The sequence below is a fragment of the Pongo abelii genome, chromosome 9 (genome assembly GCF_028885655.2).
Source record: "Pongo abelii isolate AG06213 chromosome 9, NHGRI_mPonAbe1-v2.0_pri, whole genome shotgun sequence".
Taxonomy (NCBI): domain Eukaryota; kingdom Metazoa; phylum Chordata; class Mammalia; order Primates; family Hominidae; genus Pongo; species Pongo abelii.
This window is the reverse complement of record NC_071994.2, coordinates 68,140,897-68,164,416: the sequence shown is the minus strand read 5'-3', so window position 1 is coordinate 68,164,416 and position 23,520 is coordinate 68,140,897. Positions and strand designations below refer to the sequence as shown.

The 23,520-nt window shown below is 41.7% G+C and overlaps 1 protein-coding gene across 6 annotated transcripts in view; it reads right to left on the bottom strand.

The window, feature by feature from the left end:
- The window catches only part of DENND5A (DENN domain containing 5A), a 129,482-nt gene that overhangs the window by 5,501 nt on the left and 100,461 nt on the right, over window positions 1-23,520 (bottom strand). For 5 of the 6 annotated variants that reach the window (XM_024255110.3, XM_024255108.2, XM_054524687.1 and 2 more), the window contains 8 exons: window positions 21,778-21,909; window positions 16,325-16,477; window positions 8,008-8,092; window positions 6,327-6,411; window positions 5,728-5,856; window positions 2,686-2,807; window positions 1,324-1,469; window positions 645-763 (listed from right to left, as the gene is read on the bottom strand). In XM_024255110.3, coding sequence (XP_024110878.1) covers window positions 645-763; window positions 1,324-1,469; window positions 2,686-2,807; window positions 5,728-5,856; window positions 6,327-6,411; window positions 8,008-8,092; window positions 16,325-16,477; window positions 21,778-21,909 — 971 coding nt within the window. Of the gene's footprint in view, window positions 1-644; window positions 764-1,323; window positions 1,470-2,685; window positions 2,808-5,727; window positions 5,857-6,326; window positions 6,412-8,007; window positions 8,093-16,324; window positions 16,478-21,777; window positions 21,910-23,520 lie in introns of those variants that run through there. The other variant, XM_054524690.2, reaches the window with a different exon arrangement.

The following is a 23,520-nucleotide window of genomic DNA, read 5'->3' as shown; positions in this document are numbered from 1 at the left end:
CACAGCCAGAGCCATCAACAAAGCCAATCCCTGGAGATAGGCTCTGAAACCAGGATAGAGACTCCTTCAACGCTCTCCTGGTTCCACCATGTATCATCAGAGAAACCCCCTGAGTGGCATAGGTGGCCTGGGATCTGGGCACAGCAATTCCACACATCTTCACCTAGAAACCCTCCTTCTGGCTGGGCCTGATGGCTCATGCCTGTAATCCCAGCACTTTGGGAGGCCGAGGTGGCCGGATCACCTGAGGTCAGGAGTTCAAGACCAGCCTGGTCAACATGGCAAAACCTGTCTCTACTAAAAACACAAAATTAGCTGGGCATGGTGGCGCATGCCTATAATCCCAGCTACTCGGGGAGCTGAGGCAGGAGAATCGCCTCAGCCCAGGAGGCAGAGGCTGCAGTGAGCCAAGATCACGCCACTGCACTCCAGCCTAGGTGACAGAGCAAGACTCCGTCTCAAAAAAACACAGAAGAAACCCTCCTTCTACTTACTTTCAAGTGTATGAGGCAGAGCCAAACAGGAAGTTGCCTCAGGTTATCACAACCTAAAGGGTCTCCTTGGGAACTCCACATACCCAAGCATCAAAGATCTCCTATAGACACACCTTGCCCTTCTACCTTATAGCCTGAGGGAACACTTACTTGTAGGTATGTCCTGTGATCTCATTCCTGACCATCACATATTCCACCAGCCATTTGGCATACAGCCCAGAGTTATCATGGCCAATCTGGACAGTAGTAAGCTTCCCCAAGTTCTGGCACTATTAGAGAATAGAGAAGATGAGGTAGGTCAGGAAAATCAGAGAAAAGAACAGTAGTTCTCGGAGGCACAGATCTGACTGGCTGCCTGCAACCTGACCCCTCAGCATCTGCAGGCTTAGAGGTCATGGCTCTACATACCGCCAGAACTGCGGTACAGCACTATCTCATGGGGGCGCCCAAGGCTGAGAAAGAAAACACTCTACCTAGAAGAATAGGGTCTGGGAGCAAGAGGTTCTGGAAGTGGGTTCTGAGGTCTCTGGGAACAGGTGGGCTGAGTAGCTGAAAGAACTCTTGGGGACTTCTCAACACACTATGCATGGAGAGATGTGCAAGTCCAGACAAGTAAGTGCCTTCTAAACAGACATTGTTTAGACAGGGTGGGGTCCCCCTCCTCAGGGTCAGTCTTTGGCTCCAGCCTCAGATCATCTCAGGAAGGTCAGCTATGCTGATGCATTACACTGTACATAGCAAGCCCTCTGAAAAACCCTGCAGAAAACTCCCCAAAGCAGCTGTTGCAAACTCAGATCCCCACAGAGCTGTGGCCCCAAACAACACATACCTCGAAGGTCATCTCTAGCACATTCCTGGGAATCTGCAGGATCTGTGTCTCACCCAATTCTCCTGATATACAGATCCATGGGTTGGCAGTGAACATGGAGCCCCCCAGCTTCTTGCTTGGTACGATCAGAATGTGGTACGGGATCACTGTTTAGGGGAAGCCACAAAAGTATTGAGGAGAATCAGGACTCCTTCCCATACCAGATGGGACTCTGACCTGCTCCAGGCAAGCTGGCACAACTGTAGCTCCTATCTCAGCTCAAACAGAGCCCTGGAACAACAGAGCCCCAGGACCTAGTCCCTGGCTGATGTAGAATATTAGCCAACTACACCACGGCCCCTCCTCAATTTCACTCCTCTCAGGCTTATCACCCAAACATCAAAGATCCAAGCCTATCTGCAGGCTCTGAGCTAAATGAACCTGTTCGTTAAACAATATCCCCAACTCCTAACATTGTACTGAACTGCTTTTTAGAGCACTCTTCAGTCTATCATCTCATGAACCCTAATAACAATCATAACAATCTTTGAAGAGGAAGTATTGCAATCCTTTTTCCAAGGCACAGAGAAAGAAACAGTTTGCCTCGGGTCTTCTAAATTCCAGTCCAGGGCTATTTCCATTAAGCCCATAGCCCTAGTCTCTAAAAGGGAAGACGCAGCATCAGATAGAAACAAGAGTCCATGCTGCTGAGTAACTGGCCAAAGAACTAGACATGTGGCAAACTCAGAGACTACCCTCCACCCAGTAGAGAATCCTGGCATCAGGGAAAGATGAGGCTCAAAGGGAATTAGACCATATTGAAACCTCTTCCCTATTCTGTAAATAGAGAGACTGGGACTCACAGCAGGATAGATTCTGCTCACAGACACATAATGAGTTAGCCAAAGCTGAGCCCAGACTCAAATCTCCCACTGGCATCTGGAGTTCTTTCTGCTACCTCAGGAAAGAGCTCTTTTTCCCTTCAGCCTGGTCTGAAACATTCTGTGATGCCAAGTGAGCCTCTCAGGTGAAAATAAAAGGGAGATTCTTTGTGGGTATGCAGGGAGGGAGGTAAACTGCATCAGCTCAACTGACTCCACTCCACCTTCATCAGCTTAGGCTCCCAGAGCAGTGCCTAGGACAACACCGACAACACAATGGCAAAAAAGACTGAGCTCTCCAGTTCAGAACAAGAATGAGAAACTTCAGAGAAAACACAACCTCCAAGGAGGGCAAGTGCACCTCTCTCCCCACAGAGGCAAAAGACAAATAGAAAGTACAAGGGATAATCTTCTTTCTTTAAAAAGGGGACAATGAGTGAGTCTCAGGCAGGTTCATAAAGACTGCCTTGAGAAGGCCAGCTGGGAGCACAGGGCTACTCACGGATAGTTGTGAAGACATTGGTGAAGCAAAAGTAATCGACGGCATTGAAAGACAGGAGGTGATAGAGGAACTGCTCCTTCTCGTCATCACAGCGCAGGAAGGCATAGCGCTTATATAACTTTCTGTTGGAGAGGAGGCAACACATCAGTCTCCGACCAAAAGGAAGGGAAAGAAACTAGAATTTTCAGTTCTGGAAGGAGACAGCTAAGGGAAGCATAAGATGTCAAGCCTCAAGTTCCTTAGGTTCACCCTATAAAGGAACAAAGCTAGCTACTCTAACTAAGGGACAGAGGGACAACGGTTTAAGCTACAGCAGGAACAACAAAAATCAAATACTGCCTGTGTCCAAGGTATGCTGATGTTACTATAATGTCAAGTGTCAGAAGTCATGAAATCTCCTTTTCTAAACTAAGGGCTGGAATGAAATTCCATCAAGGATGACACAGGTCTTCTCAGGCTTCTAGCTAGGCTGTCAGCTAGTGTATGGTATGTGAGTGGCAGTGGATGAAGGTCTGTGGTCACCATTCATCATCAGGCCTAGTTTCGAACCCAGAGTAGATCTGAGAGCCAGAAGTCAGAACACTGCTCTGAATGGGAGGTGTAAGCCCAGGACAGATTCAGAGGCGATAAAGGGCAGGCTTCTGCTCCCGCCTCTGATCCAGGTCACAGGCAAGGAAGAGCCATGCAGATCATATCCTTCCCCTTTTTTCAAACTTTCTCCCTTCATTTTCACTGCCTATTCATCAGAGGTCAACTCCTTTGCCTGACATTCCAGGCCTTCTGCAGCTTCAAAGCAATGATATCTTCCCCCAAATAGAGGAGACACCCAGAGCCAAATGTGCAGGCCTTCAACACAAAGAACAAAAGAAGACAACTGTCCTGGTTGCCCAAGCTGCAATCACCATGGCCAGAGAGGTATAGAATTCAGAACTGTGAGGTTCTACCTAGCCAGGTTTATAAGGCACTTTCAACAGATAATTTATCAACCCAGGCCTGTTATGTCCAGGTGCTGGAGAGGAAAGCGCCTATCCTCAAATGCAATCTAAGTGAATAAATCAGGTAAAGGCCATGGTATAGGACTGCTCACAATGAATAATCAAACAAAAGGCTGTTTCTGGGAATTCAAAGAGCCATATGCTTCAGTGGTCCTGGAAGGCCTTCTAGAACAAGAGGGACCTGAAGGGCAGCAGAAATTTAGACAACTGTTGTACAGACAGGTTTGGAAGCCAGTTTGGCTGGAGTTGAGGGTTCAGGGAAGTGATCAGTTAGCAATGAGACTAAGTTAGGCTATTGTACCAAAGGTGTCAAATGAAAAAAAAAAGGCTATTCAAATGAAGGAAGGTCCTAAAATTTTAAACTAAGGAGTTTGCAACCTGCCCAGTAAGTAAGGGGTTTCTGCAATTTGCCCTAGAAAAAGAGACAGCCATGACCAACTTCAGGAAATTTAAATTTAGTGCAGATGAGAAGTGAAAGGGAAGTGAGGATTAAACTAAGTCTGTGCAGTAAAAATGGTAAGGAGACAGGTGGGACAGAGGTGAAGAACCTGAAATCTGTATGTGGGAGATAAAGCAAAGCAAGAAGTCAAAACCGACTCCAAATTTTCAATGTAGGTACGGAGAAGAAGTGGGGGTAAGCTTTTCAGAGAGCACAGCGGTGACATTAACAAAAAATCTGAGAGTAAAGTAGTTATGGTGAAGACTCTGTGAAGCTTGCTTTTGTTCTCTCTGAGCTAAAGGTAGAATATCAGAATGGAAATAAATGCAGGAGTGGAGTTCAAAAGACATGTCAGGGCTAGAACTTCAGATGTGGGCAACTCCTGCTTAGAGGTGAGAGAAGTCATGAGAATGGGTGAGATCACCAAGTAAGAGAGCAAGCGAGAAAGCAACAAAGAAAGTGTGTGCATGCAAAGAATTGAAGATGGTGAAAGCCAACACTGTGCAAAGAGTAAGGGGAGAAAGAGAACAAGATGGTTTAAGGTCATGGCAGCCACATAAAGTGAGTTTCAAGGTAAAGGGGGCACTACATGGTATTAGTCACTGCAGACAAGTTAAGGAGAAAGAGTTTAGGCTCCCTATATGGGAGCTAACTCATTTCTTCCTTTGGAATTTAGAATTCAATGGGTCTCATGAATATACAGCCCCCATGAATATACAACTCTACCTCCACCTTATCCCATCTCCAAGCTACAAACAGTCTTGGGGGCTAGCTGGAAATCCCAGAGACTGAGGGACATTCTATCAAGATATACTCTTCATAGGCTGTCCACCTCCTGTCTGTGCAGCTATGCACACCTTTTATGTGGGCTGGCTGAATCCCTAGTGGATGCTAAGCAACATGCTCAGCCTTGGAAAAGGGACAGGTTTATGCCTTCAATGAAAGCAAACTTCAGTAAGTAGCAAGCAAATAGACAATGATAATACAACACATCGTGGTGAAAAGGGGATGAACAAATATTCTAACAAATGTTATGCATGCCTGGAGGAGGGATGAACCACGTTTCTGGGGAGTCCAGGAAAACTCTGGGAAAGAAAACTGGGCCCTGAAGAAGTTTACCAGGTAGAGTGTGGACAGGGACTAGGGTCATGCAGAAGTACAGACAAGAAAAGGCTACAGACATCCTGAGAGGGTGAAGGGTATGATGTGTTGAACAAGAGAGAGAAAAGGACATCTCAGAAGTTTCCTTTTAATTCTCCAATCCTTTGCTCCCCAGAACAGGAAAGAGACAAAGGAAATGCCTTATGTCCAAGAGGTATACATGTCACCTGAATACAGGAAGGAGAGGAAGACCTCATCCTTTTCACTACCTCTCTAAGAAAGCTAGTTTTGGGCATGCAGGTTAAGACAGGGAGAACCAATATAGCGGAAGTATTCTTCTACTGATAAAAAGGGAGAAGAGGAAATACTGCAAAACCTTCATAAGCAAAGAGGTTAGCTGAATGCAGCAGCAATGTCACACTGAATACTCCCCCTCCCCACACAAGTTTCCAATCTCTTCCCTCCATTCCTGGGAGACTGCTTCTACTCCTGGTGGAGCAGCCTTACTTGGTGAGCTCATGGTCTGAGAGGAGCTGCTTCAGGTGTCTGGAAAGTAACTTTTTTTCCATGGACAGTCGCACCCATGCTCTGGCCTTTCCCACATCAGTCTTGATTTCCCCAATGTTCTGGATGTGCCTGGAGGAAGAATGTAAAAAGGAAGTGGAGGGTGGGATGGGAGATGAACTCACTGCCAATAACTTACCTGTAAAGCCAAAGGAGACCTGCTGAGACAGCCCTATCCCACCCTGGGAGAGCCTATCTCTATATTCTCCAAATACTGGGCTTCCATGTAGCTTTATCAGATAGGCTCACCATATTTTGGGAGGAAAAAAGACAGTACAGCCCTTAAAAAGCCAGGCTAACTCTGAGCTCTTAGGGTCTGAGATACTCTCCTATGCTCCCTCACCTCCAGAAATGCCAGGAAACCCAACTGTTTGTATAGCTTTACAAATGTATTATGAAACACAAGGCTTTGTGATTAGGAGGGCTTCCATGTTAGCTGAGATGCTGTAGCAGACACTGAGACCTTGTTACTTAAAGTGGACACCTAAGCAGCAACTGAAAACAGAATTTTAGTGGCTTATTACATGTGAGCCCATACTGACCTCATATCCTGAATCAGGGAGATCCTCAGGGGAGGCATGAGTGAGCTGGCATCAGACTTCCTACGTTCTGAATCAAGAAGTATTCCTAGAATAAACAAGTTGGTCATGTCCAAAGAGATCTGAATATCCAAATAGCTGACTACCCTTCCCTTATCTTAAATCACGAATTGCTATGGGAAACAGTTGGTTACAATGGTAACACTTTAATTGATCGTTTCATAAATATTTATGAAATTCCTACTAGAGATCAAATTTTACATTTTTATGGATACTATCTCATTTAATTCTCTAACAATTTATAAGGTAGGCAAAAAAGATATCACAATTTCCCCCACTTAACAGAGAAGGAAAATGACATTCAGAGAGGTTAGCTGCTTTGCCTACGTCACCAAGCAGCAAAGTCAGTACTGGAACACAGATCTCGTGGCTCCTAGTCTACCATGCTCTCATCATGATCCATAGAAGCAGTGCTTCCACTTGGAGCCACTACTCACATCCTGTTCTGGCTTCACAGCAGCCTACAAAAGCCCAAGAGAATGTATAAAGAACAAGAATGTTCTGGTTCTGTTCCAGAATGACAGGACCTCTAGGAGAAGAGAAGATATAATGCCTTTATATCCTCATGTCTGGCCTAATGTTTAAAACTTAGTATTTTCATCATCAAGCTGTTGAGAATTTTTGGCTACAGTTTATTTCTCAGCAATGACTTCTATAGCATTCTTAATAAGAACCTGCTTTTACACATCCAGAAAGCGGGCCAAAAAAAATTCCTCATAAGCCTACCTGGAGAACTCTTGTCCCTAGTTTTTAGCCAATTATCTCCCCAGGTTCAGTGCTAGTTAAGGTCAACTAGTTCAAGGGCAATGAGTTCATGCCCATCTTTTTACCCCGTTTAACTCGCCTTTACCATTAAGATAAAAGCATCCAAGAAAGGTAAACAAATGTTCTGGCAGAGAGTGGAGAAAAAGGATGATGTGAAGGGGAAATGCACCCAAGAAGTAAAAGAAGGAGGGAGATTACCCTGGAAAGGACACTGTAGGATGGTCTAAACATCAGAGCAGGAGATAAGATGACTGGCTCTTCTCTGGCCTCTTCCATGAGCTCACTTTGTGATCTTAAGTAAATTCAATTCCTCTCTAGACTCGTTTCCTCCTCTTGTAAAATAAAGGTCCTGGACTAGATGACCTCTGGAGTTGCCACAAACTCTGACATTTTTATTAGGTTAGAAACAAAAAGGAAGTATAAGGGATCATTCACACCAGGACTTGACTTTGAGGAGGTCCAAGGAAGGACACTGACCAGCAATTCTCTTGACTGACGGGATAGATAATCATAATGCTCATGTCAGAGAAATAAAACAAAAGACTCTAAAAACAGCCTGCTCCAAACCCAGGACACCAGTACCACAGTAAAACCCATATTCATTCTGAGACTGGCCCCTTGCCCATATAAATTTTCTATCTTGCCAATAAAAAGGGTATAGAAATACATAATGAAAGCAAATGCCATGGTTTTGGTATGCTCGGTGGTTCAGAGAGTCTGGTGGCTCCATATTTAAAAGAGAAAACATTCCAGAGCAAAGGCTTCTTTGACCTGGAATAGTTTGCTTCAAAGTGATCACTCCAGTGGGTGATGGAAAAGTGGAGAGAAGGCAGACTCTCCAATGCAGAGACTATCTTACCTGAGGTACTGAGGCTTCCTGATGTGAGTTTTCTCTGCCGGTTGTCCTGATAATGTAACAGGTGGGACCATAAGGCTGATTTCCCCTGGAACCAATGCAAGGGAGAAACACCTATCAGTTTAGATTTCAGGGGTCAAGGCTTTCAACATATAGATAGAAGCTTTTGCTAAAAAAATAAATGTACTGTTTCTTGTTTCAATGTACCTCCAGGACACAGTGTATGCAAATATATCAATTTACTAAAATCCAGAAGAAATACAAACAATGGAAGGTAACAGAAAAAGGAAAGGGTCCCCTACTGGGAATAGAAATGAGATGGGAAAGAGAGCCTGGGAAGGGACCAGTGGATAAGAAAGAAAAAAGCAGCTGGGCACGGTGGCTCACACCTGTAATCCCAACACTTCGGGAAGCCAAGGCGGGCAGATCACTTGAGGTCGGGAGTTCGATTCCAGCCTGCCCAACATGGTGAAACCCAGTCTCTACTAAAAATACAAAAATTAGCAGGATGTGGTGGCGCGTGGCTATAATCCCAGCTACTCAGGAGGCAGAAGAATCGCTTGAACCCGGGAGGCAGAGGTTGCAGTGAGCTGAGATCGCGCCATTGCACTCCAGCCTGGGCGACAGGGTGAGACGCTGTCACAAAAAAAAAACAGAAGAAGAAGAAAGAAAGAAAAAAGCAGGCCAGGCACAGTGTCTCACACCTGTAATCCCAACCCCAACACTGGGAGGCCAAGGCGGGCGGATCACTTGAGGTTAGAAGTTTGAGACCAGCCTAGCCAACATAGCAAAACCCTTACTAAAAATACAAACATTAGCTGGGAGTGGTGGCACACGCCTGCTGTCCCAGCTACTCGGGAGGCTGAGGCAAGAGGATCACTTGAACCTGGGAGGTAGAGGCAGTTGAACCTGGGAGGTGGAGGCTGCAGTGAGCCAGGAGCATGCCACTGCACTCCAGCCTGGGTGACAGAGTGAGGCTCCCCTTCAAAAAAAAAAAAAAAAGAAGCAAATGACCAATCATCCTCTAAATGGTCTGTTGGTTTTATGTCAGCTTGATGGCTTTTGCACAGAGGAGTGGATATCCAGCCTATAAGCTTCCATCTTAGCTCCTGAATTTCCTAAAATATTTAAAGTTATTCCTTTAAACATTGTTCTAGTCCTGATTTTGCTACTTGGTGAAATAGGCAAAGCAGTTTGGTGAACTTCTCTGAATGTCAGTTTCCTTCTCTGTTAAGTGGGGGAAACTGTGGTATCTTTGGCTACCTTGTAAGTTGTTAGTGCAGGCCAGGGAGAGTAAGTCATCACTATAGCAAGGATTTACTACTGAAGGTATAGTTGAAGAAATGTGCAGAAAGGTAGGCTGGTACTTAACTGCATGGCTGAAATAAACTACAGTCAATATAATAGAACCTTGGTGTTTGGAAAGGTAAGAACTGCACTTTAAACCATTTGAGACATGTAGCAATTTGTCATTTTACCAAGGCACAAACCTGAATAGTATTTGCAAGCCTGATGTGAGGGAGCAATTCACCCGGGTAATGAGTGAGCCCAGCTGGTCACCCAGCAACTACTTTGTCTCTTTCTAATCATCGTTCAGTACATCATAACCCTTGTTAAGTGATAACTTTATTTCAGATTCATGGTAAATGTTCCCATGTAGATAATAAAATAATATAAAGGTGGTATGTTTGTTTTAGTAAGATTACAATAATTTTATAAATGACTTTGGTTCTATAATAATGATAGAAGCTACCAGGTCTTGAGGCTTACTATGAACTAAGCACTATGTCAGATGTTCAAAATACAATATTTTAATTAATGCTTCCAACAGTCTAACAAGGTAGGTATCTCGATCCCTATTTTCTGTAAAGAAGAAGAAATTGAGGATCGGAAAGGTTAAGTAACTTGTAAGAGGTCACACCATTAGTAAGCAGAGTGTTGGGATTCAAGCTTAAGTCTATCTAATGTCAAAACCATTGCTCTTAATAACTATGCTACACGAGATGCTTCTGAAAAGATCATTTAACTTTTTAAGTTATACTTTCTGAGGAAAATTTTGTGCTATGGAATGAATGTGAAGATCTAAGGTCTTAAGATATACCCCATGAGAATACTGAGGGTCTATTTTGTTTCTATTCACAAACTTGATCTACTCTGGGGAAAAAAAATCAAACATATGAATGGTAGGAAACCCTCACTATAGATCAGCAAGCTGTCAAAATAAGCCGGCTGTATGTTTGTATTTCCTACAAAATTCATAAACTTAAAACCCAACAACTTCAAAGACAATTTTTAAAATATATAAAAACTAAAATTAGAAAATACCAGGTTTAATTCATCCAAATAACAAATATTTGAAAAAAAATGTCTAACAACATTAATGAGATTTACAAATCCTATACACTGCTTCTAAGAAGGTCTACTGATTCCTGTTGGGAGCCAAAAAGAAAAAAAAAATTTTAATTTAAAAAACTTAAAAAAAAAAAGAAGGTTGGCTGGGCGCAGTGGCTCACATCTGTAACCCCAGCACTTTGGGAGGCTGAGGTGGGTGGACCACCTGAAGTCAGGAGTTAGAGACCAGCCTGGCCAACAGGAGGAAACCCCATCTCTATTAAAATACAAAAATTAGGCATGCATGGTGACAGGCGCCTGTAATCCCAGCTACTCAGGAGGCTGAGGCAGGAGAATTGCTTGAACCCAGGAGGCAGAGATTGCAGTGAGTCAAGATGGCACTACTGCACTCCAGCCTGGCAACGGGGTGAGACTCCATTTAAAAAAAAAAAAAAAAGTCTACTAATGTATCTAACAGATAATACAAGAGCTTAAAATATTTATGGTCTTTGACTTAGTAATTCAACTTCTAGAAATCCATTCATCCTTCCATCTACCACAACCATTAGAAAGTAGGCTCCCCAGCATCTAGCCAGACTAGGAAAGCAGCCTAAGAGAAATTAATAGAACTGTCTGAATGTGGCATACATTAAGTACAGCTGGTGACCAGAGAGCCTGACATGCAATAACACCAAAGAGCCAAGGACAAAGGCAAAATCAGGCCACTATACCGGAAGAAGGAAGCCCCTGGCTCACAATGATTACAGAGGTGAGGAGAAAGAGCAAGGGCAGGAGTGGAAGAGCAGCAACTGGGCTGCTCTTTGGTCTTTCTAGTTCAAGAGACATGGCCTACTCTTTTTCCTCTTTTGCAGAGGGTCTGATTGGTATTGCAAGGTTCAATACAGCCTGACTATCCATTTATGGACATGGACACGTAATAAACTGCATCAGATTCTACAAGAATGTCATAAGCAAGAAAGATAAGTAACAACTCCTTTTCATGTGTCAACCCTAAATGGCAGCAGTTACAAAACCAGTATGAAAAACCAAACCTCTATCTGATAGAAAAACATACTATAGGTGGAAGCCCATCTCCTTGGAAGATGTCACTGAAAGCCAAAGAGAGTGGTGAGGATAACAGAGGTTCTTATGAAGACTTGCTGCAGGCAGCCTTACATCCAAGCAGTCAAGGCTAGTAACAAAATTTAAGAGGCCAGCAGCAAAAATGCTGTTTGGGTTCTCTCTACTTTCCAAGCAGATAATAATGGGTGGTTGCTTAGGAAGGTACCCCCACAGGGGCATAATAAAATCACCCTCTGAGAGCAAATTTAGTCACAATCTGGGTGTATGATAAAGGACAGCAGGTAACCAGGGTGTGACCGGTGGACTGGAAGATAACTGAAGAATGTCTCAGCAGGATAAAGAAGCCAGCAAAACGGAGGCCTAGGGAGAACATGGTGTTAGGAACCCAACAAAGATCATCAGGGTCAACCTCCAGCTGAACATGTATCCCTAAGGGCATTAACGCCATGCCAGCAAGAACAGATCTTCACTCTCCTCTGGTGACATTGTCACTGCTTCACTTCCAGAGTTCCAAAAGCCAGGACTCAGAACAAAATGGAACCTCAACTAAAAAGCCCCCATTATTTTGCACTAGTTTCTCACCAAACAAGCAGCCTATCTCTCCAAAATAAGAGGGGGCTCAAATGAACTCTAAAAGAAATTCCAGTCTGGCCAACATGGTGAAACCCCACTTCTACTAAAAATACAAAAAAATTAGCCGGACGTGGTGGCCTGAGCCTGTAATCCCAGCTACTCGTGAGGCTGAGGCAGGGGAACTGCTTGAACCAGGGAGGTGGAAGTTGCAGTGAGCCAAGATTGCGCCATTGCACTCCAGCCTGGGCAACAGAGCGAGACTCCATCTCAAAAAAAAAAAAAAAAAAAAAAGACACAAAAATTAGCCAGGCATTGTGGTGCGGAGTTGTAGTCCCAGCTACTTGGCAGGCTGAGGTGGGAGAATCACTTGAACTCAGGATCTGGAGGTTTCAGTGAGCTGAGATCATACCACTGCACTCCAGGCTGCATGACAGAGCGAGACTCGAAGGAAAGAGGGAAGGGGAGGGGCGGGAAAGTGGAAGGAGGGAAGGAGGGACGGAGGGACGGAAGGAAGGAAGGAAGGAAGGATGGAAGGAAGATCTTCTTACTGTGATAATTCCTGCAGAATAATAAATTCCTCCTACGGAGAGAATTACTGCAGAATACAATAGAACACAGACTTAGAACATATAATGATACGGTACTATTTTTCAAAATGCAGGAAGAAGCTTCACTAACTACCTAGAAATTTTTGCAGTAAATATTTAAAAGTTTTTGGCATATATGTTTTACCTCAAAGCTAAAAGAGCTCAACTATAGTGCCAGGCTTGCTAAATGTTATGGAAAATGATAAAAGGATTATATGTATTCTACTCACTTGTTACAGAGAAAAAGAAACAAACCCTTCCATACAGAACCCAGCATAATAATAGCTGTCATATGTTGGATACTCATCACACACCAGGTATTTCCTTTCATTGCCGCTAATGATCACAGCTGAAAGGTATTTATTTAATTCTTTTAACTTTTATTTTAGGTTCAGGGGCACACATGCAAGTTTGTTATATAGGTAAACTGCATATCACAGGGGTCTGGTGTACAGATTACTTCATTATTCATGTAATAAGCCTCGTACCCCACAGTTAGTTTTTCAATCCTCTCCCTCCTCCCACTCTCCACTCTCAAGTAGGCCTTTGTGCCTGTTGTTCCCTTCTTTGTGTCCATGTGTACTCAATGTTTAACTCCCACTTATAAGTTAGAACAAGCAGTATTTGGTTTTCTGTTCCTATATGAGTTCACTTAGGACTATGGTCTCCAGCTGCATCCATGTTGCTGCAAAGGCCATGATCTAGTTCTTTTTTATGGCTGTGTAGTGTTGCATGGTGTGTATGTATCACCTTTTCTTTATCTGGTCTACCGTTGATGGCCATTTAGGTTAATCATAACTTTGCCATTGTGAATAGTGCTACAACGAACATACATATGCATATGTCTTTATGGTAGAACAATTAATATTCTGAAAGATAGGTTTTTATTAACTATCTATCTTTCATGGATTTGGATTTCAGAAAGTGCAAGTTGCTTATTTAAAGTCATCCCAGTGGAGCCAGGATTCAAACCCAGGTCTTTCTCACAGTTCATAGTGTTGCTACTACACCAGTCTCAAAATTTTAGGGATGCAATACACAATTTTTAACATTTAAAAAACTCTATAAATGCAGTGTTATTTACAATACCAAAAAACCAGAATTAGCCTAAATGACTAATAATAAGAGATTGATTAAAGTATGACACATCTATACAACAGATGTAGTCATTAAAATTGAGATTTTACAATAACCACAAACATTCAGAGAGCCAGAAACCAGGCTCTGATCTTAGTGCTTTACATTAATTATCGAATCCACACAAGGACCCAATGGATGTGGGTACTTTTAAAATTCCATCAGGCAGGGAACAGTGGCTTATGCCTGTGATCCCAGCAGTTAGGGGGGCTGAGGCAGGAGGATCACTTGAGCCCAGGAGTTCGAGACCAGCCAGGACAACATAGGGAGACCTCATCTCTACCAAAAAAAAAATTAGCTGGGCATGGTGCCACACGCCTGTAGTCTCAGTCTCCAAGAGTCTCCAAGCTGAGGTGGGAGGCTCAGTTGAGCCCAGGAGGTCAAGGATGCAGTGAGCAGTGATCATGCTAGTGCACTCCAGCCTGGGCAACAAAGCAAGACTCTGTCTTAAAAATTAAATTAAATTAATATAAAATAAAATAAAATTCAATCATACATATAAGGAAACAGGCTTAGAGAAGCTAGGTAACTTGCTCAGTTTCATAAAGTTATTAAGTGGAAATCATACTTCAAACCCAGATCTGTCTGTTTTATAGTCAAGCTCTTAAACACTTACTATACTATCATCTAAAAATTAGTTAAGGACATAGAAAAGATATGAGATAAGAACAAAGCAAGCTGCAAAGCATTACATACAGTATTAACTCATTTGGATTTTTTAAAAAACCACTTCATTGCGATATAATTCATATTAACATAAAATTCACACTTTTAAAGTATGCAATTTTCTGAACAAAAAAATCTGGTTTTTAGTATAGAGTTGTGCAATCATCACCACTATCTAATTCTAGAACATTTTCATCACCCCCAAAAGATACTCCATATGCATTAGTAGTCACTTCCCATTGCTCCCTTCCTCTAGCCTCTGGCAATCCTTAGTCTACTTTCTGTCTACGGATTTGCCTATTTTAGACATTTTGTATAAATGAGATCATACAAACTGTGGCCTTTTGTGTCTGGCTTCTTTCACTTAGTATGTTTTCAGAGCTCATCCATATTGTACCACATGTAGGTACTTTATTCCCTTTATTGCCCAATAATATTCCAATATATGGATATACCAAATTTAGGTCACCCACTCATCAGCTGATAAATATTTGGGTCATAATAGCCTCATATGATGACACTATTATGACTAATGCTGCTATGAACTTTTTTTTTTTTTTTTTTTTGAGACGGAGTTTCACTCTTGTTGCCTAGGCTGGAGTGCAATGGTGCAATCTTGGCTCACTGCAACCTCTGCCTCCTGGGTTCAAGTGATTCTCCTGCCTCAGCCTCCCAAGTAACTGGGATTACAGGCATGCACCACCACCTGGCTAATTTTGTATTTTTGGTAGAGATGGGGTTTCACCATGTTGATCAGGGCTGGTCTCAAACTCCTGACCTCAAGTGATCCACCTGTCTTGGCCTCCCAAAGTGCTGGGATTACAGGTGTGAGCCACTGCGCCTGGCCTGCTATGAACATCTGTATACAAGTTTTTGTGTAGACATATGTTTTCACTTATCTTGAGTATGTATCTAGAAGTGGGCTTGCCAGGTCATATAAGAACTGTTTAACATTTTGAGGAACTGCCAGACTGTTTTTCCAAAGTGGCTACACCATTTTACATTCCCATCAGCAATGTATGAAAGTTCCCATTTCTCCACATCCTTAACACTTGTTACTTATTTTAACTACTCCAGTGGATGTGAAATAGTATCTCACTGTGGTTCCACTGGGTTTTTAAATATATAGCTATATACGCATGGGCATATGTACACAGAAGAATGCTCTGAAGAACATGTGTGGAAGATTGTTGCTATACCCATTAGAATGACACAGGAAGGCAAGAGATCTTGGTCTGTTTTGTTCACGGAGGTATTTCTAGTGCCCACAACAGTACCTGACATAGTAGGCCCTTGAGAAATACTAATGGATACTAATATGTATTTTCTAATTTTTGCATGATAAAACTTCTTTTCAAAAAATTTCAAGTTATTTTCAAATTTAAAAATACATAAAAATAAAAGGTATCTATCTTGACTACCAATTGAAAACAGAGTATTTTGAAATAAGGAAATTCTCTGGGTATTAAGTGGAAAAATCAAACTTACTCAACTTCCTGAGGCCTTCTCTCAAATGTTTAGTTAAACCATCTGCATACAAAAGAAATGTTAATGACAGACTTTTTTTCCACTGTGAATATATGATTAGTGAAGAACCTTTAGTGTATGATTGGTACTTCCTGAGCTGCAACTTCTCTCTTTCTGGTCTATCTCTACACTAGGGCCAGCTGCCAAACAGGACCTATCAGGTTGGCCTTCAGCTTTACCCCCAGGAAGAAAGATGCCTCTTTTTAAAAGTCTGACAAACACACAGATTTACAAAGCTTATCTTTAAGGAAAATAGTTTGGATCACATTTATTTATTTGTTTATTTCAAATCTCACTCCAGAGCACTGTGCACCATTCTTCAAAGCCAGTCAGCTGGACAAAAAGAGTGTGGGAAAGCTAGTAACTGAAAACAGGAAGACAATTTGCTCAGCAGTGAGAGGCAAGACATCCATTACCTGTTTCACTTGTAGGCCATGACTCCAGATCCTTTCCAGGAGATCACAAAGGCTGGCAATCAGGGTGTTCTCTTCCACCCCTGTGATGTTCACCTCCCCATGCCCTAGCTCCACAGCTTCTCGGCCCATCTTTTCCACCAGCATCCTCTTGGTCTACAAGGAAGCAGTCAACAGGATTAAATAACCACAGTGAGCAGGATTACATATAACCGGAGAGGGTTCTGACAGCCTGCACAGTACATCTGTTTGGCTGGGAAGGACAGGATGAATTAGCCCCAAGGACACAGAATATATTTATACCCATATAGGTCAAGTTACAAGGGAGTGCATGCTTTAAAAATTTAGTTAAGAAAGGCCAGGTGTGGTAGCTCATATCTGTAATCCCAGCACTCTGGGAGGCCCAGGCGGGCGGATCACGAGGTCAGGAGATCGAGACCATCCTGGCTAACACGGTGAAACCCCGTCTCTACTAAAAACACAAAAAAATTAGCTGGGTGTGGTGGCGGGCGCCTGTGGTCCCAGCTACTCAGGAGGCTGAAGCAGGAGAATGGCGTCAACCAAGGAGGCGTAGCTTGCAGCGAGCTGAGATCGCGCCACCGCACTCCAGCCTGGGCGACAGAGCGAGACTCTGTCTCAAAAAAAAAAAAAATGTAGTTAAGGAAAGGATAAGAACACAGCAATCTTTATGACTCCTGGCCAGTGATTTCATCACTCTGTATTCAGTTTTTGCATTTACGAAAGAAACAAATAAACCCTTCAGTCATGCTCACCTCTGACATTCTCTGATTCCCACTGCTTAAATGACCCTACTAAACAAACCTTTAAGCATACATACAACGTAGAAACATATCTGAAACAACTGTCAAGGGGACAAAAATTGAGGAGGTAATTTATTTTACATAAAAATTTTCAACGGCTTATTGTAAGATCATAACCAAGAAAACACACACTGCATAATGATAATCACATTTTTTATTAAGTACTGTGTCAGGCATTGTACTTAGCATTTCATTATCTCATTTAAGCCTCCTAACAATCTATGAGGTAACTATTATTATTGTTCCCAATTTACCAATAAGGAAATTGAGAAATATAGTAATCAATATACTAAATTTATACATAGTATAAAACAATATAGTATATTTATAGTCTGTTTATATATATGTTTTATATATGTTTATATATGTAAAACAATACAGTATATTTATAGTCTGTTTAAGTATAGTATAATTCTCTTAAGTAAGTTGCCCAAAATCTATACTTAATATAGCACTGTATTAAATTATATATAATATATATAAAATATATACATATCAAATTATATATAAATATATAAATTATATATATAAATTATACATAAATATATATAATTTATATATATAATGTATATATAAATATATACATTATATATAAATATATATAAATTATATACATAAATATATATAAATTATATATATAATATATATTTATATATATAAATTATATATATAATATATATTTATATATATAAATTATATATATAAATTATATATATAAATTATATATAAATATATATAAATTATATATAAATATATATAAATTATATATAAATATATATAAATTATATATAAATATATATAAATTATATATATAAATATATATATATATATTGCCCAAAATGAAACAGCAAAGTAGCAATAGATCTGGCCTTTGAACCCATATCTGCCTGAACTTTGAGTTCAAGTTTGAAAGTAAGATTTAACTATGCTATAAATTTGTGATATATAAAAATCTAAGAAAAGGAAAACAAATCACCCCAATCCTACTTTTCAGAAGCAACAACTCTTAATATTTCGGCATATTTATTTCCGCTGTTATTGTTTTTAACCTTTTTATTGTGAAATATATAATATATATATGCTATTACATCATTATGACCAGCACCAGGCCAGTACTTTCTTTTTTTTTTTTTTTTGAGATGGAGTTTCACTCTTGTTGCCCAGGCTGGAGAGTGCAATGGCACGATCTCAGCTCACTGCAACCTCCGCCTCCCCGGTTCAAGCAATTCTCCAGCCTCAGCCTCCCAAGTAGCTGGGATTACAGGCATGCACCACCACGCCTGGCTAATTTTGTATTTTTAGTAGAGACGGGGTTTCTCCATGTTGGTCAGGCTGGTCTCAAACTCCCGACCTCAAGTGATCTGCCCACCTCAGCGTCCCAAAGTGCTGGGATTACAGGCATGAGACACTGTGCCTGGCCAGTATTTTATTTATAAATACTGTCTGTTTATACCTTTGAAGCACCCTACATGCCCTCTTCCATTCACCTTCCCGCTCTAGAAGCGACCACTTACCCAACGAAACTACAGAAAAGCAAGAAAATTATTACCTGTATTTTTAACCCTAAAATATATGGTTTGGTTTGCCTGTATGTATCTTTTTTTTTTTAAGACAGGGTCTCTCTCTATTGCCTAGACTGGAGTGCAGTGGCTCGAACATGGTTCACGTAGCCTCAACCTCCCAGACTCAACTGATCCTCCCACCTCAGCCCCCCGCAGTAGCTGGGACTATAGGCACGCATGTTTCTTTTGTGATTTTTTTTTTTTTTTTTCTTTAAGAGACTGGGTCTTGGCATGTTGCCCTGGCTGGGCCCAAACTCCCAGGCTCAAGCAATCCGCCCACCTCAGCCTCCCAAGTAGCTGGGATTACAGGTGTGTGCTGATACTCCTGGCTTGTGATTCGCTTTTTCACTCGTTTATATTTGTGAAATTCATCCACACTGATGTGTATAACTGTTATCCATTTCCATTGTTGTATAGCATTCCACCATATGAATATACCACAATATATGTATTAATTCTCTTACTGATTGGCTTTCTCAACTGATTGGTTGTTTCCAGTTTGGGGCTATTAAAAGAATGCTGCTGTAAACCTCTTGTACATATCTCTTGGGACATGCTCCAAAAGTTTCTCTAGGGAATATACCTAGGAGAAGAATTACTAAACAATACTATGCTGTTTTCCAAAATCATCATACCAATTTATACTTTCAACAGCCTGTTGCCCCATGTGCAAGCCAATACTTTGTGATGTTACATTGATTACTATATTTCTTCAATTCTAGATGTACATTTCCTACATATTAACATGTCTAAAATTGATATGTATTTCACAGTCATCATTGGCTAGGAATAGGTAGTTGTCACAGCCAGGTCATGCATCTCATGACTTAAGAATTTTGACAGTCCAGGCCAGTTGTGGTGGCTCAAACCTGTAATCCCAGCACTTTGGAGGCCGAGGCAGACAGATCACTTGAGGTCAGGAGTTCAATACCAGCCTGGTCAATATGATGAAACCCTGTCTCTACTAAAAATACAAAAATTAGCCAAGTATGGTGGCGCACTCCTGTAATCCCAGCCACTCGGGAGGCTGAGGCACGAGAATTGCTTGAACCTGGGAGGCAGAGGTTGCAGTGAGCCGAGATTGCATCACTGCACTCTAGCCTGGGTGACACAGTGAGACTCCATCTCAAAAAAAAAAGAATGACAGTCCAGCAGCTTAGAAAAAAAAATGCAGAAATGCAGCATCACCAATGTTCTTCATAGTAGAAAGGCAGAAGAGACAAAATTGTATGGAAAAAAAAAATCACAGATATTAATTACTCAGCGTGAACTGACAGAAGTTTTACACAAACACACACACACACAGAGGCCACAATGCCTGGCCAGAGTTTTTTTTAACCTGAATTTAAAATATCAGTACTGATATATTAATCAGCTTTTTTCTTTTTTTTTTTTTTGAGGAGGGTCTCACTCTGCAGCCTTGACCTCCAGGGCTCAAATGATCCTCCTACCTCAGCCACCAAAGTAGCTGGGACTAAAGGTGTGCACCACTATGCCTAATTTTTTTTTTTTTTTTTTTTTTTTTTTAGTAGAGATGAGGTTTTGCCATGTTGCTTAGCCTGGCCTCAAACTTCTGGGCTTGAGTGATTCATCCACCTCAATCTCCCAAAGTGCCAGGATTACAGGCATGAGCCACTGTGCCCTGCCAATCTAGCTTTAAACAGTAATAATTTCTTCTGCAAGAGACAGCATATTTTATTTCCTCCTATAAAGAACATCACTTCAAATGGGCACCACCTAGAACTGAAAGTGCAGGAGACTATTTTTATTCCATTGATAAATAAATAGGATGTAGTAGAGACTGAGTTAGTTGAACTGCCCTAAAATTATGGTATGCTGACTTGGTTGAAAGATTCTTTTTATTAGAAAAGACATTTAAATTCGTAACTAAAACATTAAAAATTAAGAATGAATGTCTTTGTAGAACAGAGAAACATCCAAACAATCTAAGCTTAAACTGAATGACACATTTTAGCCTGGCACATAGTAGGTACCCAGTAAATTTCTGTTTCTAGATATAAGATAACATTGCTATCAGATTAAAATAAAGGGGCAAAAACATCTGCATATACGTAAGACTAATCTGTTGAAGTAAGTTAGAGTGAAGACTAGTCTGATTTAAAGTACTATAAAATGTCGAAAATGTAAAACTATGCCTGTAACCCCAGCTACTCAGGAAGCTGAGGTAAGAGGATCACTTAAGCCCAGGAGTTCAAGACGAGCCTGGGCAATATAGTGAGATCTTGTCTTTGTTTTGAGATGGAGTCTTGCTCTGTTGCCCAGGCTGGAGTGCAGTGGGGCGATCTCGGCTCACTGCAACCTCCGCCTCCCGGGTTCAAGAGATTCTCCTGCCTCAGTCTCCCAAGTAGCTGGGATTACAGGTGCATGCCACGACGCCCGGCTAAATTTTTTGTGTCTTTAGTAGAGATGGGGTTTCACCATGTTGGCCAGGCTGGTCTTGAATTCCTGACCTCGTGATCTGCCTGCCTCAGCCTCCCAAAGTGCTGGGATTACAGGCGTGAGCCACTGTGCCCGGCTTGTTGTTCACTTTTATAGAATATACATTAAGTTTTTATCAAGCAAAGTATGCATGCTCTCAATTAATGGTATATTTTATTTAAAACAAATATACCTAATTTCAAATTAACAGGATCTTAAAATTAGTACTGTCTCATTATATTAACGATTTTTTTTTTAAGACAGAGTCTCGCTCTGTTGCCCAGGCAGGAGTGCAGTGGTGCCATCATAGCTCACTGTAGCCTTGACTTCCCAAGTTCAAGCAATCCTCCCACTTCAACCTCCTAAGTATCTGGGACTACAGGTGTGTGCCACCATGCCCATCTTAATACTTTTGTAAAGACAAGGTCTCACTACGTTCTCCAAGTTGGTCTTGAACTCCTGGGCTCAAGCAGTCCTCCTGCCATGGTCTCCCAAAGTGTTGAGATTACAGGCATGAGCCATCACGCCCAGCCACAGTATTTTTAAAATCCAGAGGGAGTGGTCAGAGCCAATCCTTGGTCTTACCTTGGCTGCTAACAGAAATAGCACACATACAGAGATGTCCACAGCTTACCTTATTGCGGCATTCCTTCAGCAGGCCCTCTACAAACTTCCAATTGGTCTGGGCAATCACTGACGGAGAGAGGTTGGACAGTTTGGGCTGGCGGATAGTGCTGCCCATAGTCCTGGCTTCTTGGATGTACTTCTATATCAAACAGAAAAATAAAGACCCTTTGTGTCCATGTACATAAACCAAAGGTCAGCAGTACTGATGGGTGCCTGAATAGGGCATTATTTTCTCACATTTTCTTTTTTTTTTTTTTTCGAGACAAATCTTGCTCTGTCGTCAGGCTGGAGTGCAGTGGTGCGATCTCGGCTCACTGCAACCTCCACCTCCCAGGCTCAAGCGATCCTCCTGCCTCAGCCTCCTGAGTGGCTGGGACTACAGGCACGCGTCATCATACCTGGCTAATTTTTTGTATTTTAGTAGAGACAGGGTTTCACCATGTTGGCCAGGATGGTCTTTATCTCCCGACCTGGTGATCCATCTGCCTCAGTCTCCCAAAGTACTGAGATTACAGGCATGAGCCACCATGCCCAGCTTATTTTCTCGCACTTTCTTAGCTGCCTCTTTCTAGGCTCAGATAGTTAGGAACAGAAAATTTTTAATTTAATTCTTGTATTAAAGGGAAAAACTGAGATGATGGTTTCTGTTTTAGCTGATGTAAAGCACTCCCTGAATGGTATAATTACCTTTGATTTAAAGATACAAGAGTCAGGCAAGGCGCAGTGGCTCACCCCTGTAATCCCAGCACTTCGGGAGGCTGAGGTGGGCAGATCACAAGGTCAGGAGTTCAAGACCAGCTGGCCAACATAGTGAAACTCCGTCTTTACTAAAAATATAAAAATTAGCCAGGTGTGGCGATGCATGCCTGTAATCCCAGCTACTCGGGAGGCTGAGGTAGGAGAATCGCTTGAACCCGGGAGGTGGAGGTTGTGGTGAGCTGAGATCGCGCCACTGCATTCCAGCCTGGGCAACAGAGCAAGACTCCATCGCAAAAAATAAATAAATAAAAATAAAAATTAATTAATTAATTAATTAAATTAAATTAAAAAAAGATACAAGAGTCAAAAAACACATGACTACAGCAAATCTCAAATCTCTGAGTAACATTGAGAAAATAATTTCCCCCACCAAGCTGAGAGGAATTTAACTCCTCTGCCCATATCAAAGATATCTACCCGTTCTATCATAAAGTATAAAATTAAGGCCTGGAAAATAAGATTGCACACTCAAAACAACAACTGCAATTAATTTTGTATAATGTGCTGGTGATTCTTCTTCATATGTTGTTTAACACAGAACCCACATCAATGCAGTAAAATGCACTCTGATATCCTCTCAGTAGGTTCATAACCACCATTTTTACCTTAAACTTCTCCCTTCCCCCATATTTATTCCAGTGGCATAACTCTGTCCATTCTATCTTATGGCCCCTTAATCTATCTCTACTACCAACCCCCCAAGGTTAGGGTCCAATTACTATTACTTGGACTGCAGTTACCTGTCTCCTAACTTGCTAGCTATCTCCATACCACCCTCCTCCAAAATATTCTGCCCACAGCTTTCTTTACACATTTACACACCAAACTTTAGATCCTGCCATGTCCTCTACTTGAAACGCTCTTCTTATAGCTCCAGGGAGATGAAAAATTAAAAAAAAAAAAAAGAAAAACAGCCAGGAGCAGTGGCTCACGCCTGTAATCCCAGCACTTTGGGGGGCTGAGGCGGGTGGATCACTTGAGCTCAGAAGTT